We start from the raw sequence: 17,431 nt of genomic DNA on the forward strand, positions 1-17,431 counted from the left end.
CGCTAGTCACTCAGACCATTTGGTAGCGTTTGGTGCCCTCTTGTGGCCAATGTTTCTATCAGTTTAATATCTGCAGGGTCCCTGTATTGGGGGCCGCTTTATTTGCTTCTGTCACCCTGTGATTGACCTACTATTGAGTATGCATACCACCATGACGGGTTGTTCAGGGATTTCACGATCCCTTGGTAACTACCGGGGCTATATTCAGTGACTTTTCTCCCCTGCCCCTGAGTATCATACATGTCTGTCGTGTCCACGGCCGACTTCTAGTCTCTCCCTACTGAGGCAAGACACTGGTGGTGCACTTGCAAGGGTTTTTGCATTCCTGGCGAACGCTAAGGACACTTTTGAGGTTCCTCCTCTGTCAGGTCCGCTGGCCAATATGATTCCCCCCTCCACAGGCTGCCACAACCGCGACTAGTGCTCTGGATCTCCATGTCCAGTGCAAGGTCTCCGTGGAAGTGTCCCTGCGTGGGCAGGGATTGGACCTGATATCAGTATGCCAGACAGTAGTCTCGCCTGTCACTCATCTCACAGCTGCTGCGTCCGTGGCTGGCATTCCGGTACCATACTGCTGTGCGAGGTGTCCGAAGAAGGGACCTGTTGTATATTATGGACCCATACCAGTAAGCCGGACAGTGGTCTGCGTGGTTTCCTCCACCACCTGTCACTCATCACATGGCTGATGTATCTGTGGCTGGAATTCCGGTACCTCACTGCTGTGTGAGGTGTACGAAAAAGTGACCCAGTGTGTCCTATGGACCCTATATGGGGTAACAGGGAGACAATCGATGGCTTCCCAGCCTCCGCTGTTCAGGGTGGCGGGGATACTATCCACGGCTCCTAGGCCTCCCCTCTCAAATGCGACGGAGGGGCACAGTGATCGCCTTTGACTGTCCCCGTTTCACCAGCGCCTGGAGGTTTACTTATTCAGCCGGACTGTTGTCTGCATGGTCTCCGCGGACGTCAGTCTCCCCTCTCAGGGTTGCCGTGGTCAGGTTTCCCGTACCTCACTGCTTGTGTACGGAATCTGGATGAGGGTACCTGGAGGTCCTCGGGTCTGATGCCAGTAAGCCAGACTTTCGTCGGCTGGGTCTCCTACACCGCCAGGTTGCCCATTAGTTTGGCCGCACACAGATATCCCACTTTCTGTGGGTGGGTTTGAAGGTGTGACCCTGAATGTTCTGGAATCCTATCCCAGTCAGCCAGATGGTTGTCTGCAGGGTTTACTACTACTACGTCGGGTCAGCTGCCATACACCTCCCACACCGTGGATGGAAGTTCAGTTAACCCACTGCCAAGGTGTAGTTCCGAGTGATACATCGCACCACATACTGGTTCTCAGGGTTTCCTCCTTTACCAGGTCCCTCTTTACAAGCTGGCGGCTCTCTTGGCTGAAGGCTGGTAACTCACTTTCTGTGTGCGGTTCGGAATGCGGGACCCGGTGGGGCCATGGTCCCTATGCCAGATAACCAGACTGTGTCTGCAGCAGATGACACAGGGTGCTGCAGGAGAGATCCCCTTTGGATAGGGGATAAGTTGTCTAGGGGTGGAGTACCCCTTTAAGCACTCGTTGTTTTGTGAATGTTGAGTTGTGAATGACTGCTGGATTTGATGTAAATTTAAGCACCAAATCTGTCACATGTGAACAAGGGTCCAAGTCTCTTTTGGTTCAGTCTCGTGTAGCATAAAATCATTAATGCATTCATATCTATATTATAGCTTATAGAAAAGGTAATAAATAATACATTTCCCCAGCTCTTTGTTTGGATCGGATCCCACTACAGCATCATTGATGGTAATGCACAGATGAAGTGATTTGTATGTTCCATCATCCTCGCTCCTATTATAAGAACATACCTCCTTATTGAATGTCACCGGTGATTATATACATGAATGACACATACACGTTCCTGATGAATTCTGATTCATAGACTGGATCTGTCATTCCCTTTAACCTTCATCTCGTCCTTGATGAAAGTTTCGCTCGGTAGGATACGCACTCGGCACAATGGTGCGTTCTGATAAATGAATACTTCAGGAGGACTCGGAGTGATGGAGAGCAGCTGGTGGGGGGCGGTGTGACAGCTGTCTTAAACTAATGACACGGTCTGCAAGGTCCCCGGCTTGATAGGCGGAGAGCCTCCGTTATCTTATGTAGTGGTGGCCTAGGGGTCATATTTTCTATTAATTGACCAAATTGCCTCATATGAAAGCTCAATGAACAGGTTACGACACTAAAAGTGATTTAATGTAGTACCAACCGGATCTGCTTGAGTTCAGTCCTGATATTGGGGAGGGAGCTGGGCTGGTTGGGAAACCACTGAATCTTTTTATACTCTATATTAGGCTAAATTGATGGGGTGAGCCTCCATAGTTAAGACTAACAACCCCCCACCCACTTATAGTTCCAGCGTGGTCCAAACGTTGTGTTTGTAAGGGTTGGAACACGCTAAGTTTTGGCCCCCGTTAATCGTATCTGTCGGCATCCCGCCAAAAGCGGGATGCTGACCTATACAGTTAACGGGTACATCGGACCCCATTCAGTTCTATGGCTGAAAGACGTCACCTAGTCACTCCTTTCGGAACGTGTGCGCCATTTCAAACGCACAGCAGCCCCTGTCATGAGATGCGCTATTTTAAGCGCAATGTCCCGAACGGAGTCTCTAGGGGTGACTTTGTTCGGCAGCAGAAGTGAATAATGGGGTGCGCTGCTCCCGTTAACAGTATATGTCTGCATCCCGTTTTCGGCAGGATGTGGACAGATACGATTAACGAGGGGGGCAAAATGTAGTGTATTCCAACCCTAACGCTCATTTGTGTGATATCGATCTAATATGCACACTCGGCTGAGCGTGCATGTGTCTAGAGATAGGCGACCCCTCTGCCACTATTGCTCCTCTTTTGCAAAGATTTTCTCAATGAAGGGGCCACAATAGGTTAATAAAATGAAAAAATAAAATATTTTGTAATACATTTTTATTTTATTTTATAATGACAGTAGCGCTTTAAGGAACAGCGACTGAGTTTGTCATTCTAGAGCCTAGCTCTCCAAAGTGTGGACCCCTCCAGCTGTTGCAAAACTACAACTCCCAGCATGCCCGGACAGCCGTTGGCTGTCCGGGCATGCTGAGAGTTGTAGTTTTGCAACAGCTTGGAGGCACCCTGGTGTAGAGGATATTCTGCATATTCCTGAAACAATTTTGGGCTATATCTACACGGCAGAATTTTTTAGCGGAATGTCTGCCCAGAGAACACGGGTCGGACACTCCGCAAAAAGCAGGCACCAGCAGGACTTGCCAATGCTAGGACTACGCAGAAATGGGTCTTCTTTATAGACACCAATGCATTTCCCAGTGGATTCCGTCGAAATTGACGAATCCACTGGGTAATGCATCAATTGACGTGCCAGTTCTTTTGGCGGAGAACAGAAAAGGGAGGGGGGGATTTCTGCCGTGTGCACGGTGCAGTGGAATCCCAAATTTCCGAACTGAATTTTTCCGCCAGATTCCGCTCGGTAGTTTTGTCACGTGAACAAGGCCTTACTGAGAATACCATCCATTTTCCACTGGGAGAAGGCTGAAGAGCTGGGCTTATAATGCTCGGTCTCCATAAGTAGATAGAGCAGTGGGGGTTCTTCTTACAGCCGCACCGCTCTAATCCAAAGATTGGGAGAAAAAGGGGCAAAGGGCAGGGGTGACCTTCTGTGACATACATTTGACTTACATTGAAGGATTCTCTATACTGTATATAAGTTTTGATTTCAATAGACACAATAGGAAAAACAAGGCACGTGGAAAGGAAGGCTAGGTTCACACGGCCGTTTGCATCGGACCCGTTAAAGGGGTACTCCGGGGGAAGACAATTGTTTTAATATCAGCTGGTGCCAGAAAGTTAAACAGATTTCTAAATGACATCTATTTAAAAATCGTAATCCTTCCAGTACTTTTCAGCTGCTATATGATCCAGAGGAAGTTCTTTTCTTTTTGAATTTCTTTTCTGTCTGACCACGGTGCTCTCTGCTGACACCTCTGTCCATGTCAGGAACTGTCCAGAGCAGGAGGGGTTTGCTATGAGGATTTGTTCCTGCTCTCTGGACAGTTCCTGAGAGCACTGTGGTGAGACAAAAAAGAGCTAAAAAAAAACATCTTCCTGTGGGCATACTGCAGCTGATAACTACTGGAAGGATTAAGATTTTTCAATAGAAGTCATTTACAAATTTGTTTAACTTTCTGGCACTAGTTGATAAAAAAAAAAAAAAATTGTTTTCTACTGGAGAACCCCTTTAAGGGTCTGATCTTTTATTATTTTTATTTATTTATTTATTTATTTTTGAGCCAATTGGACCTTGAAACGGGTCGGATGCAAACGGCTACTACCGGGTCATGATGGACCCATTCACTTGCATGGGGTCCGTCGGTGACCTGGTAATTTGACAGGATTTTTTGGGAGATAATAAATAGAGCTTGCACTACTTTTTTTTTCTTTCTCCGTCCTTGTGGCCGGATTGCCGACGGAACTCTGAATAGCGGAGTCCTACGGCAATGTGAAAGAGGCCAAAGAAATAGTTTTTTTTTTTTTTTTTTTTAGTTTTTTTTTATGTATTGCTGCTGCCGGTAAAGAGAACATGTCAAGTGCTGGCTATTTATTAGGGAATTGCTGTGAATTCCCTAACATATTTAAGGTGGCTTCATAGGTAGGCCTGGTCTACCTCTTAATGGATGTTCTAACAGAGTGCATTTTTCATTCAGCTAAGGGTAGGTACATTGTAAAGTCAGTATTTATTCCCCAAGATGTAACGCTGAGAATTGATCATGTCTGACAGGACTAGGTTGTGATGCCTGGAAAGGTAAGTGAAGGTGACGGCCACCGGTGACTGCAGGCACAGCCCTGGATGGGCAGATATTTCCTGTAATGAGGCGGGTACTAATTTACTAAAGGAAAATATAAAAGCCGCCAGTCTGCTGCTGTGTCCCCCCTAAAACCATCAGGGAACAGGTTTTCATATGAAAGTACTCCGCTATTACTTCTATTAGTCTATTGTTCCGTTTTTCTGCTTGCTTGTGTATCCGTTTCCCCCTTAGACTTTTTATGATTCGTTTACAAAGTTTTTCTCTTTTTTTGTATTAGACACAACTACCTCACCCTAGGAACAATTATTCATCTGTTCTTGTAAGGAAAGGAAATATTACTGGTTTATCAAATGACCGACTGATCTTAAAATTAACTAAATAATTATAAAATTCCCCTCTTTGGTCATCCTTTCTTTCTAATATCAATTGGTTAAAGGGGTCCTCTGGTGGAAAACTTTTTTTTTAATTTTTTTAAATGAACTGGTGCCAGAAAGTTAAACAGATTTGTAAATGACTTCTATTAAAACAAAATCTTAATCCTTTCATTACTTTTTAGCAGCTGTATGCTACAGGGCAAAATCTTTATTTTTTTAATTTCTTTATTGTGTTGTCCACAGTGCTCTCTGCTGACACCTGATGCCCATATCAGGAACTGTCCAGAGCAGGAGAAAATCCCCATAGCAAACCTATCCTGCTCTAGACAGTTCCTGACACGGAAAGAGGTGTCAGCAGAGAGCACTGTGGACAAGACAAAAAAGAAATTCAAAAAGTAAAGAATTTTCTCTGTAGCATACAGCTGCTAAAAAGTACTGTAAGGATTAAGATTTTTTTAATAGAAGTAATTTACAAATCTGTTTAACTTTCTAGCACCAGTTCATTTAAAAAAATAAATAAATTAAAAAAAAAAGTGTTCCACCGGAGTACCCATGTAAACAGATTTGTAAATTACTTCTATAAAAAAATCTTAATCCTTCCAGTACTTATTAACTGCTGAATACTACCGAAGAAATTCTTTTCTTTTTGGAACACAGAGCTTTCTGCTGACACCACGAGCACAGTGCTCTCTGGACAGTTCTTAAAATGGACAGAGATGTCAGCAGAATAGGAGGAAATCCCCATCGCAAACATATGCTGCTCTGGACAGTTCCTAAAATGGGCAGAGATGTCAGCAGAGAGCACTGTGCTCGTGATGTCAGCAGAGAGCACTGTGCTCGTGATGTCAGCAGAGAGCTCTGTGTTCCAAAAAGAAAAGAATAGAAAGTATTCATCGGCTAATAAATACTGGAAGGATTAATATTTTTTGATAGGAGTAATTTACAAATCTGTTTAACTTTCTGGCACCAGTCGATTTAAAAAAATATATATTTCCACTGGAGTACCCCTTTAAATCTTACCTGTCATTTCAGGTACATTTTCAGGAAACGCTGTCCTGTATGTGATCATTATATAACTTGAATATGGTATTTTTAAGCAGAAGGTTTTTTAGGTGCAGGTTCTTTCAACGTAGGTTTTTAAATAAAGAGGGGTAGGACCTAAAACTGTTGTCTCCAGACTGTGGGACTCCTAGGAGGTGTAGTTTTGTAACAGCTAGAGGTCCACATTTTGGAGACCACTGGCCTAAATTCTATTATCACCTATCCAATGATAGATAATAAATGCTGAATCTAAGTATTGGGATTGCTACTGAATGAGGGACCCCAGTCTCTTGTTCCCTCTACCTGCAGAAACACAGCAAAGAGGAATTGGGCTATGTTCACATTACTGTTGAGCTCTGTCGCTCATCCTGCTTAAAGGACGGGAGTTGTGAAAAAGAAATACTGCATGTCAACTCCCCTAAATAAAATGGACCCCGTTCAAGTCAATGGGATCAGTCCGGATCCTGTGGTGTCTGTTATGCAAGGGGTCCATTTGGTTGTTTGCCACCAAAATGACCGTGAGCGGTTCGGAACACAACCATGGTAGCAACATAGCCTTAGCACAGTGTTCCCCAACCAGGGCGTCTCCAGCTGCTGCAAAACTACAACTCCCAGCATGCTGGGAGTTGTAGTTTTGCAACAGCTGGAGGCGCACGGGTTGGGGAACACAGGTATAGAGTAGAGTATTGTACTGCTTCCTACATGTGGATCTGCAGCGGCTGCAAAACTACAACTCCTATCATGCCATGATGAGAGTTTTGCAACAACCTCAAATACACAGGTTGAAGAACGCTGATGTATAATACCCATAAATCAGCAATAATTTATGTCCATTAAAGGGGTCCTCTGGTGGAAAACTTTTTTTAAATCAACTGGTGCCAGAAAGTTAAACAGATTTGTAAATTACTTCTATTAAAAAAATCTTAATCCAACCAGTACTTTTTAGGAGCTGTATACTACAGAGGAAATGCTTTTTCTTTCTGGATTTCTCTTCTGTCATGACCACAGTGCCCTCTGCTGACTGCATGCTGGGAGTTGTAGTTTTGCAACAGCTGGAGGCACACTGGTTGGGGAACACTGCCCTAGGAGAATGCAGTGATCATGTGTGCACTGTGCGGCTAACCCTGATGAAAACAACCATTGTGGCTGGGCGGAAAGGTTCACTTACCTCAATGGGATCTGTCAGATTTTGGTGTCTGTTCGGGGTCCATTCGGCTCGGTTGTTTGGCACCAAATGGACCCTGAACAGATCGGGGCACAACGGGGGTGTGAGTGTAGCCTTGGAATAAAGTGGGGCTCTGTGACCCTAACCCTGATCAAAACCGCTTAGAACAGCTGTGACAGCCTTGTGGGTCCCCCATTCTAGAGATCAGTAAAGGTCTCAGTGGCCACCTACCTTGTATCTATCACCTATCCAGTGTACGGGTGCAAAATACTTCATACCCGACTATCCCTATAATGCCTCACTGACTGCATACTAAGGGATTAGAGATGAGCGAACGTACAGTAAATTCGATTTGTCACGAACTTCTCGGCTCGGCAGTTGATGACTTTTCCTGCATAAATTAGTTCAGCTTTCAGGTGCTCCCGTGGGCTGGAAAAGGTGGATACAGTCCTAGGAGACTCTTTCCTAGGACTGTATCCACCTTTTCCAGCCCACCGGAGCACCGGAAAGCTGAACTAATTTATGCAGGATAAGTCATCAACTGCCGAGCCGAGAAGTTTGTGACGAATTGAATTTACTGTAAGTCCGCTCATCTCTATAAGGGATCCACAGTAATAAATGCCTTTGCATCCTGGTTTTTTGCCTTTTTCTTGCTCTGGGGAAAACAAATGGCCTCTCTCTCCTGTCTACATTTCCGGTTTTGGGGGGTCCTCATCTCCCTGTTTAGTTATAAAGACATTACCCCCTTTCTTTCCCCTGACTAGGAGTTCAGCTGCAGTCGTTTGACTTTGGTTGTCTTGTGCATCGCTCTTCAGTAGCCGCAGGACGTCATTCTCATCCCCTTGGGGAGGACGGTGGCGGGCAGGGTTTTTTATTCTTCCCCTTCACCTTTTACCACTTACCGCTCCTATTGTCTAGCAAGCAGGGTAGACATTTAAAGAATTCATTCCCTTTAACCCTGTGCACCGCGCCTTCTCCGCTTCGCTTTGGTTTGATCTTTAGCAATGTCATGGCTTCCTGAAATAGATTGCATTACAGAAGCGAGGTTCGGCGTGTTTACCTGATTCTGAGTAAACCTGAAGAAATGGAAACACTTGTTAATATTTTATTAGGTCTCAACAAAGGCAGAGATTTGTAGGGAGAGGTGAAATCATGTCGGTGGCACCTAGCAAGCTCTGATGAGATTGGGGCCAATCGCTGCCTGTCATGCTTGTTCTTAGTTGTGGTATCTAGTATATTCTTATACTTGTTTTCTGCTATACTTAATAACATTATAGATGCCTGTGGCCATGTCTAGATCTGACTTGATATATCTCCATATAAAAGGGTTGTCTCATTAGATTTCTGCCAACAGGGTGCTCAACTGATCGCCGCTGATCCTTCTTCCAAAGTCACATCCATATATATATATATATATATATATATATATATATATATACACATACATATATATTTATGATATAAGATGCTCTGGCATATAAGACGCACCCAATTTTTAAGGATAAAAATCCAGAACATAAAGATTCTGAACCAAATACAATGTAAAGTATAGGACAGTGATTAGAGATGAGCGAACTTACAGTAAATTTGATTCGTCTCAAACTTCTCGGCTCGGCGGTTGCTGACTTTTCCTGCATAAATTAGTTCAGCTTTCCGGTGCTCCAGTGGGCTGGAAAAGGTGGATACGGTCCTAGGAAAGAGTCTCCTAGGACTGTATCCACCTTTTCCAGCCCACGGGAGCACTTGAAAGCTGAACTCATTTATACAGGAAAAGTCATCAACTGCCGAGCCGAGAAGTTCGTGACAAATCGAATTTACTGTAAGTTCGCTCATCTCTAACAGTGATCTTCAACCTGCGCACCTTCAGATGTTGCAAAACTACAACTCCCAGCATGCCCGGACAGCCGTTGGCAGTCCGGGCATGCTGGGAGTTGTAGTTTTGCAACATCTGTAGGTCCGCAGGTTGAAGACCACTGGTATAGGAGGTAGAATTTGCGTGTCCCCGCCGCTCCGGACCCGTCACCGCTGCCCTGGATGTCGCCCTCCGTCGCTGTGTCCCCATGGTGTCCCCGTCGCTCCAGAACGTCTCTGCTGCCCGGTATCCTCGCTCTACGTCACCGCCATCACGTCGCTATGCACGCCGCTCCTATTGGATGATGGGACGGCGTGCGCGACGATGATGGAGAGTGCCGGCCATGCAGGGGATCCCGGTATGGAGCAGAGACACCGAGGAGGCAGGTAAGGTCCCTCCCAGTGTCCTGTAATCTGTTCGGGACGCTGCGATTTCACAGCGGCGGTCCCGAACAGCCCGACTGAACAGCCCGACTGAACAGCCCGACTGAACAGCCCGACTGAACAGCCCGACTGAACAGCCCGACTGAACAGCCCGACTGAACAGCCGGGTTAGTGTCACTTTGGCTTCAGACGGGGCGGTCAGCTTTTATCGCCGGCGTCTGAAGGGTTAATACAGGGCATCACCACGATCGGTGATGTCCTGTCCTGTATTATCCCGTTGATGGCCCAGGGACCGCCGCGATAGGACAGGCTTTTAATGTGTATTTGCCGTATAAACTTTTCTGAAGAAAAAGTGCGTCTTATACAAAAAAAGTGCGTCTTATTCTTTCCCAGTCAGCTAGTTCGCTGACATTCTGTTGTTATTAATTGAGCATGAATTCACTTTTGTAAAATTGCTGAAGTCCTTTCCCTTATATAAATTGTTACATATGTTGTATATCTCACTTTATACTCACAGTATGTAGTAAAAGTTATATTTTACACTACAATATCTATGCCTGATTGGTTTAGTTCATTTTGAGATTATATATATATATATATATATATATATATATATATATATACATATGCCAGTCTCTCTCCAAGGGCAATATTATCAGGTTCACCTTGAGGGGTGATGCATTATCTGTTTCCCACTTTTATTGGCTCCAGAATCATATCCAGCCAGACATTTTTCCTGCAGTGGCCACTGCTGGAGAAATGTAGTATTACAGACAGCCTTTCAACTGAATGACTGTCCACGTAGTACAAGGATGGTTGAGTCCTCCAGTGTAGCTCCACATTCTGGTTTATAAGGAGGCGCTACACTGAATCTTGAAGTAAAACTCCAGTCACCTCCAGTGGTGGTATCTCCTTAGAAGTCGCAATGAAAATCTGGGTATTTCTCTTAGATAGCATTATTGTCATGAATGGGATTTCTTGCTTTCAGTCCTGAAGGTGTTCAGAGGCACATTGCTTTTTGGGAATTTGGAATTTTCTTCAATAATTTAAGTTAAAGGCGTACTCCACTGGCCAGCGTGGAACTAAATGTTCCGAACGCTGTTTTTGCTTCAGGGGGTCGGCCATGCCCCCTCAATTTAAGTCTATGGGAGGGGATGTGACAGGCATCACGCCCCCTCCCATAGACTTGCATTGAGGGGCGTGGCCGTGACCTCACAAGGGGGAAGTGACCGACCCCTGCAGCGCAAAAACAGCGTTCGGAACATTTAGTTCCACGCTGGCCAGTGTAATACCCCTTTAATCCCCTTCCTCCTTTGAGAGACAGTTGTGTGTAGGCTACATTTAACATACCTTTAGGCGGTACAAACTAGTGGAAGTCATGTGTTATTACCTGATCTGAATGACACTAATGTTGGCCTAAATTGACTATTTGTGACTTTTTCAGGTGGAGTTAAGTTGCCCAAAAGAGATGGCATGGAAGGTGAACATGTATCGTGGCTACTTGGCTATTTGTCACCCAGAAGAGCAGCAGCTGAACTTCATAGAGAGACTAGTAGAGATGGCCAGCAGCCTGGCGATCCGAGAATGGAGGAGGCTTCCGTATGTCGTGTCCCACGTTCACACACCTTTACTACAGGTAAAAAGGCAATTCTAGGATTGTATATATTTGGTGTTTGGGGGGGGGGGGGGTCAATCTTTCTGCAAGACTATGCAGAAAAAATATTTTACGGTACTCCCCAAATGATGTTGTTGAGCTTAAATAGAGATCTTGTCTCTGCCCCGTATGTTTATTAATTTGTATTTTATGTGCCTTCATTATAATGTATCACTTTAGACTTAAAGGGGTACTCCACTGGAAAACATTTTTATTTTATTTTTTAAATCAACTGGTGGCAGAAAATTAAACAGATTTGTAAATTACTTCTATTAAAAAAATCTTAATCCTTCCAGTACTTATCAGCTGCTATGATCCATAGGAAGTTATTTTCTTTTTTAATTTCCTTTTTGTCTGACCAGTGCTCTCTGTCCATTTTAGGAACTGTCCAGAGTAGGAGCAAAACCTCATAGAAAACCTATCTTGCTCTGGACAGTTCCTAAAATGGACAGGTGTCAGCAGAGAGCACTGTGGTTAGGCAGAAAGGAAATTCAAAAAGAAAAGAACTTCCAGTGGCTCATAAAGGATTAAGATTTTTAAGTAGAAGTAATTTACAAATCTGTTTAACTTTCTGGCACCAGTTGATTAAAAAAATAATAGTAATGTTTTTCAATGGAGTGCCCCTTTAATGGGCTTAAATTGGGTTTTTACTGGACTTTATTTTCTTTATTTTTTATTTGATGGCCTATTCTAATGATAGGATTTGTGGAGGTCTGACATGTGGCTTCCCTACTGATCATCTGATTGAAGGCACTGCTGTGCTGTGCTGCTTAGCTCCTCCCAGACACAGCTCCTTACACCTAGAAGTGGATGTACCTAGTATTGCAGCTTGGCCCATTCACTTCAGTGGTGCAATACCAGATCCAGCCACTAGTTTACAGAGCTATGATTGAGAGGATATAAAGAGGCCACAGTGGGGGGGGGGGATGTGTCTGGGTTCGGACCCCCCTACAGATCAGATATTGATGACCTATTCTGAGAATATACTATTTAAAAAAAGCATGACTCTACGATATCCAGAATGGAGCTGCCCTGTACATGGCTGCCTTTTAGTACCTGTCTGTCCAATCAGAGCTTTAATTACATGTAAGGTATAATATTTGAGCCCTCCCCCTGCATATCCATGTTCCTCTTCACTCGCAATTGAACAGAAGGATTAAAGACATTGAATGACAAAAGTACAAACTGAGCGGTGAGTTTGCAGCTGCAGTAATTACTTTTTTTTTTTTTATATCAGATAGCGTGTGATTAAATACCTGCAAGAAAATTAAATTTACATGATGAATGGTAGAAGAAAGGAGGTTAGGTATTGTGCGAGCTGATACGGCGATAATTGTGAAAAATATTACTTTGCTTAATTTATTTTGTTTCAGGAGATTTGACTTTGTAAATGTGAGCCGACTCCTCGGGCATTTATCTTATTTAGCTGATTAGCAGCAAATACAACTGTTATCTCCCTCTTGTCTCTCGGACGCTCCAAGAGGTTTATTTAGTGGTTATGTTAATGGGAAGTGCCGGAGAGTGGCTCCCCAAATCTTCCTCTTCTTCTAGCATGCCTTTTACTTTATGGCTAAATTGATTTTAATTAAAAGAAAAAGTGTTTTATATTTTTCCTTTTCCATGTGGAAGACAGCACCCCTCTTGTCCCATTGCATTGTCAGACAAACCTGTTAGCAGATTTCGGGGGTAAAACATTTTTTTAGCCCTATTTTTTCTTATCTCACATAAATTATGACAGATTATTTATAATCACAGAAGAAAAAAAAAATGTGTGTGTATATATATATATATATATATATATATTGGTATTACATGTCTTTTTTTAATGTGGCAAGCTTCTATATTTTGGCTCACAAATCCCTCTATTCTGCTGCTCACTCATTCCGGCCTGCTCCTTACTCGCCATGCATTCACTTCCTCCCAGAGTCTGCTGTGATGTGCTGGGTGCCTTTATCCAATCACTACAGGCTGCTTTGTAACCCCCTCCTTTCTATTTTCATGCTCCAGTGTGACAGGACAGGAGTGAGCACAGAGGCGTGCTAGATCCTCTTTCACTTCCTGGACTTTGTCCATGCCTGTGAGCTGGGCAAATGGTGATGCTACAGCCAGAGAGGATTATGTCCTGCATGGTATAGACACCCCCCCCCCCCCCCCAGTGGTCTTTTTTATGAGCCATGATTTCTGTAAAAAGGAGCTAACATTTTTTTTAATGAAGTACAAATAAATAAAGGGAACCACTAAGATAGCACATCCTAGATCTGAATGAATGATTTAATCGTATGAAATACTTTCGTCTTTACATAGTTGAATGTGCGGACAACAAAATCACACAAAAATGATCAATGGAAATCAAATTTATCAACCCATGGAGGTCTGGATATGGAGTCACACTCAAAATCAAAGTGGAAAACCACACTACAGGCTGATCCAACTTTGATATAATGTCCTTAAAACAAGTCACAATGAGGCTCAGTAGTGTGTGTGGCCTCCACGTGCCCGTATGACCTCCCTACAATGCCTGGGCATGCTCCTAATGAGGTGGTGGATGGTCTCCTGAGGGATGTCCTCCCAGACCTGGACTAAAGCATCCGCCAACTCCTGGACAGTCTGTGTGCAATGTGGCGTTGGTGGATGGAGCGAGACATGATGTCCCAGATGTCTCAATCGGATTCAGGTCTGGGGAATGGGCGGGCCAGTCCATAGCATCAATGCCTTCCTCTTGCAGGAACTGCTGACACACTCCAGCCACATGAGGTCTAGTATTGTCTTGCATTAGGAGGAACCCAGGGCCAACCGCACCAGCATATGGTCTCACAAGGGGTCTGAGGATCTCATCTCAGTACCTAATGGCAGTCAGGCTACCTCTGGCAAGCACATGGATGGCTGTGCGGCCCCCCAAAGAAATGCCACCCCACACCATTACTGATCCACCGCCAAACCAGTCATGCTGGAGGATGTTGCAGGCAACAGAACGTTCTCCACGGCATCTCCAGACTCTGTCACGTGCTCAGTGTGAACCTGCTTTCATCTGTGAAGAGCACAGGGCGTCAGTGGGGAATTTGCCAATCTTTGTGTTCTCTGGCAAATGTCAAACATCATGCACGGTGTTGGGCTGTAAGCACAACCCCCACCTGTGGATGCCGGGCCCTCATACCACCCTCATGGAGTCTGTTTTTGACCCTTTGAGTGGACACATGCACATTTGTGGCCTGCTGGAGGTCATTTTGCAGGGCTCTGGCAGTGCTCCTGCTGCTCCTCCTTGCACAAAGGTGGAGGTAGCGGTCCTGCTGCTGGGTTGTTGCCCTCCTACGTCCTCCTCCATGTCTCCTGATGTACTGGCTTGTCTCCTGGTAGCGCCTCCATGCTCTGGACACTATGCTGACACACAGCAAACCTTCTTGCCACAGCTCACATTGATGTGCCATCCTGGATGAGCTGCACTACCTGAGCCACTTGTGTGGGTTGTAGACTCCGTCTCATGCTACCACTAGAGTGAAAGCACCGCCAGCATTCAAAAGTGACCAAAACATCAGCCAGGAAGCATAGGAACTGAGAAGTGGTCTGTGGTCACCACCTGCAGAACCACTCCTTTATTGGGGGTGTCTTGCTAATTGCCTATAATTTCCACCTGTTGTCTGTTCCATTTGCACAACGGCATGTGAAATTGATTGTCAATCAGTGTTGCTTCCTGAGTGGACAGTGTGATTTCACAGAAGTGTCATTGACGTGGGGTTACATTGTGTTGTTTCAGTGTTCCCTTTATTTTTTCGTTGGTGTATATTAGAAAGGTTAACGTTTTATCAAGATCTACAACACATAAATGTTTCTGACAGTGTCCATTTATTTATTTATTTTTCACTTTTATCCCATCACTATTTTGATGTAGAATCCATGTGTTTAAAAGTTGCTAAATTGTGGCCTAATCCCCTGCACTTCAAGCCAAAATCCGCAGCAGAAGTCTGAAGGTTTCTCCCATCTGTTGCTGGAACGAACCCTTTACAGGGGCTGTATAAAGAGGCTCGAAGAGACAAATTACACCCAAGGGGTTGTCTAAACATTAAAACCTCTCCTATCCAGGGGTGCATGGGTGGGGATGGGGGTTTGACTTCTGGGACCTCCCCGAATCTCAGGCTTACGGGTCCCAAGTCTTCCATCAGAAGTGCGGTGCAGCGTACTCATATTTGCTGCCAGTTCATTCATTGTCAAGATCCAAGCCGGAAATGTTCCACCACATTGTAACTTCACTTTACTGATCTGTATGGAGACCTATAAGCAGTGCACTTCACTGCGTTTACTTATCCTCTCCGTTGGCTCCAGTTGAAGATAGAGGGGACCTGTTTTCTCTACGGCAGTATTTCCCAACCAGGGTGCCTCCAGCTGTTTCAAAACTATAACTTCCAGCATGCCCAGACAGCCGAAGGCTGTCTGGGCATGCTGGAAGTTGTAGTTTTGAAACAGCTGGAGGCACCCGGGTTGGAAAACACTGCTTTATGGGTTGTATTTCACAATAAAGCCCCTTTTCATTCCTGCCTCCTCTTTGTATTTCAGGCAGCACAGCAGATCATCGAGCTTCAGGAGGCCGCTCAGATAAATGCAGGACTGCAACCAACCAACCTAGGAAGGAGCAACAGCCTCCATGATATGAAAACTGTAGTGAAGACCTGGAGGAACAGACTGCCCATAGTGTCCGATGACCTGTCTCACTGGAGCAGTATCTTCATGTGGAGGCAACACCATTACCAAGGTGGGTACGGTGGGCAGGAGGGTACATTGCACTATTCAGCACATTTAGTTATTTTGCTGTCATTGCTTTAGCTCATATGAAGTTCTGTGTATCTCCATTCCCATTCACAGAACTTTATTTAAAAGGGGTACTCCGGTGGCAAACTTTATTTGTTTATTTTTTAAATGAACTGGTGCCAGAAAGTTAAACAGATTTGTAAATTACTTCTATAAAAAAAAAAATCTTTATCCTTCCAGTACTTATTAGCAGCTGTATGCTACAGAGGAAATTCTTTGCTTTTTGAAAAAAATTAATTTGTTTCTCTTGTCCACATTTCTCTCTGCTGACACCTCTGTCCGTGTCCGGAACTGTCCAGAGCAGCATAGGTTTGCTATGAGGATTTTCTCCTGCTCTGGACAGTTCCTGATATGGGCATCACGTGTCAGCAGAGAGCACTGTGGACAAGACAAAAAAGAAATTCAAAAAGCAAAGAATTACCTTTTGTAGCATACAGCTGCTAAAAAGTACTGGAAGGATAAAGATTTTTTTAATTGAAGTAATTTACAAATCTGTTTAACTTTCTGGCACCAATTGGTTAAAAAAAAAAAAAATAATAAAAAATGTTTTCCACCGGAGTACCCCTTTAAGCTATGACTGGTAGATATACTAACAGAATCCTGTATTGTAATAACTAATAATCACTGCTGTTTTGATAGCTATAGTGAACGCCTATGACAACAGCACCCAACATGACCCAAGCTCCAACAACGCAATGCTGGGGGTACACGCTTCCGCTTCTGCAATCATCCAGTATGGCAAGATTGCCAGAAAGCAAGGACTGGTGAACGTGGCCCTAGATATCCTGAGCCGCATCCACACCATCCCCACGGTGCCCATTGTGGACTGTTTCCAGAAGATCCGACAACAGGTCAAGTGTTACCTTCAGCTAGCTGGCGTCATGGGAAAGAACGAATGCATGCAGGTAAGTCTCTGAGCAAACGAGTTCTATGTGCACGTACTTGGTCTTATCCCTAATACCCTGTATTGGGCACAGAGATTAACATAAAATTGTAAATAAATAAATATATATATATATATATAGTATCATTTTATATATCTATATCCTTAAGCAATGGAAGCAAATTATATACCCAGTATATACTTGCGCTAGGGGCTTCACATTAATTCCTGGGTTTAGTAAAAATGAAATCCTGGAATCAGCTGCAGAAATTTGAAGGGGGACTCCGGTGAGAAAAAAAAATTATCAAATCAACTGGTGCCAGAAAGTTAAACAGATTTGTAAATTATTTTAAAAAAATCTTAATCTTCCAGTACTTATCAGATGCTGTATATTATTGAGAAAGTTGTATAATTATTTTCAGTCTG

At 44.2% G+C, this 17,431-nt stretch overlaps 1 protein-coding gene across 3 annotated transcripts in view; it reads left to right on the top strand.

Moving 5' to 3' along the window:
- TRRAP (transformation/transcription domain associated protein) overlaps positions 1-17,431 on the top strand; it is a 201,312-nt gene that overhangs the window by 132,403 nt on the left and 51,478 nt on the right. For all 3 annotated transcript variants that reach the window (XM_056537084.1, XM_056537086.1, XM_056537085.1), the window contains 3 exons: positions 11,113-11,304; positions 15,871-16,066; positions 16,762-17,027. In XM_056537084.1, coding sequence (XP_056393059.1) covers positions 11,113-11,304; positions 15,871-16,066; positions 16,762-17,027 — 654 coding nt within the window. The remainder of the gene's footprint in view (positions 1-11,112; positions 11,305-15,870; positions 16,067-16,761; positions 17,028-17,431) is intronic.

This window comes from Hyla sarda, chromosome 8, assembly GCF_029499605.1.
Source record: "Hyla sarda isolate aHylSar1 chromosome 8, aHylSar1.hap1, whole genome shotgun sequence".
In the NCBI taxonomy this organism is placed as follows: domain Eukaryota; kingdom Metazoa; phylum Chordata; class Amphibia; order Anura; family Hylidae; genus Hyla; species Hyla sarda.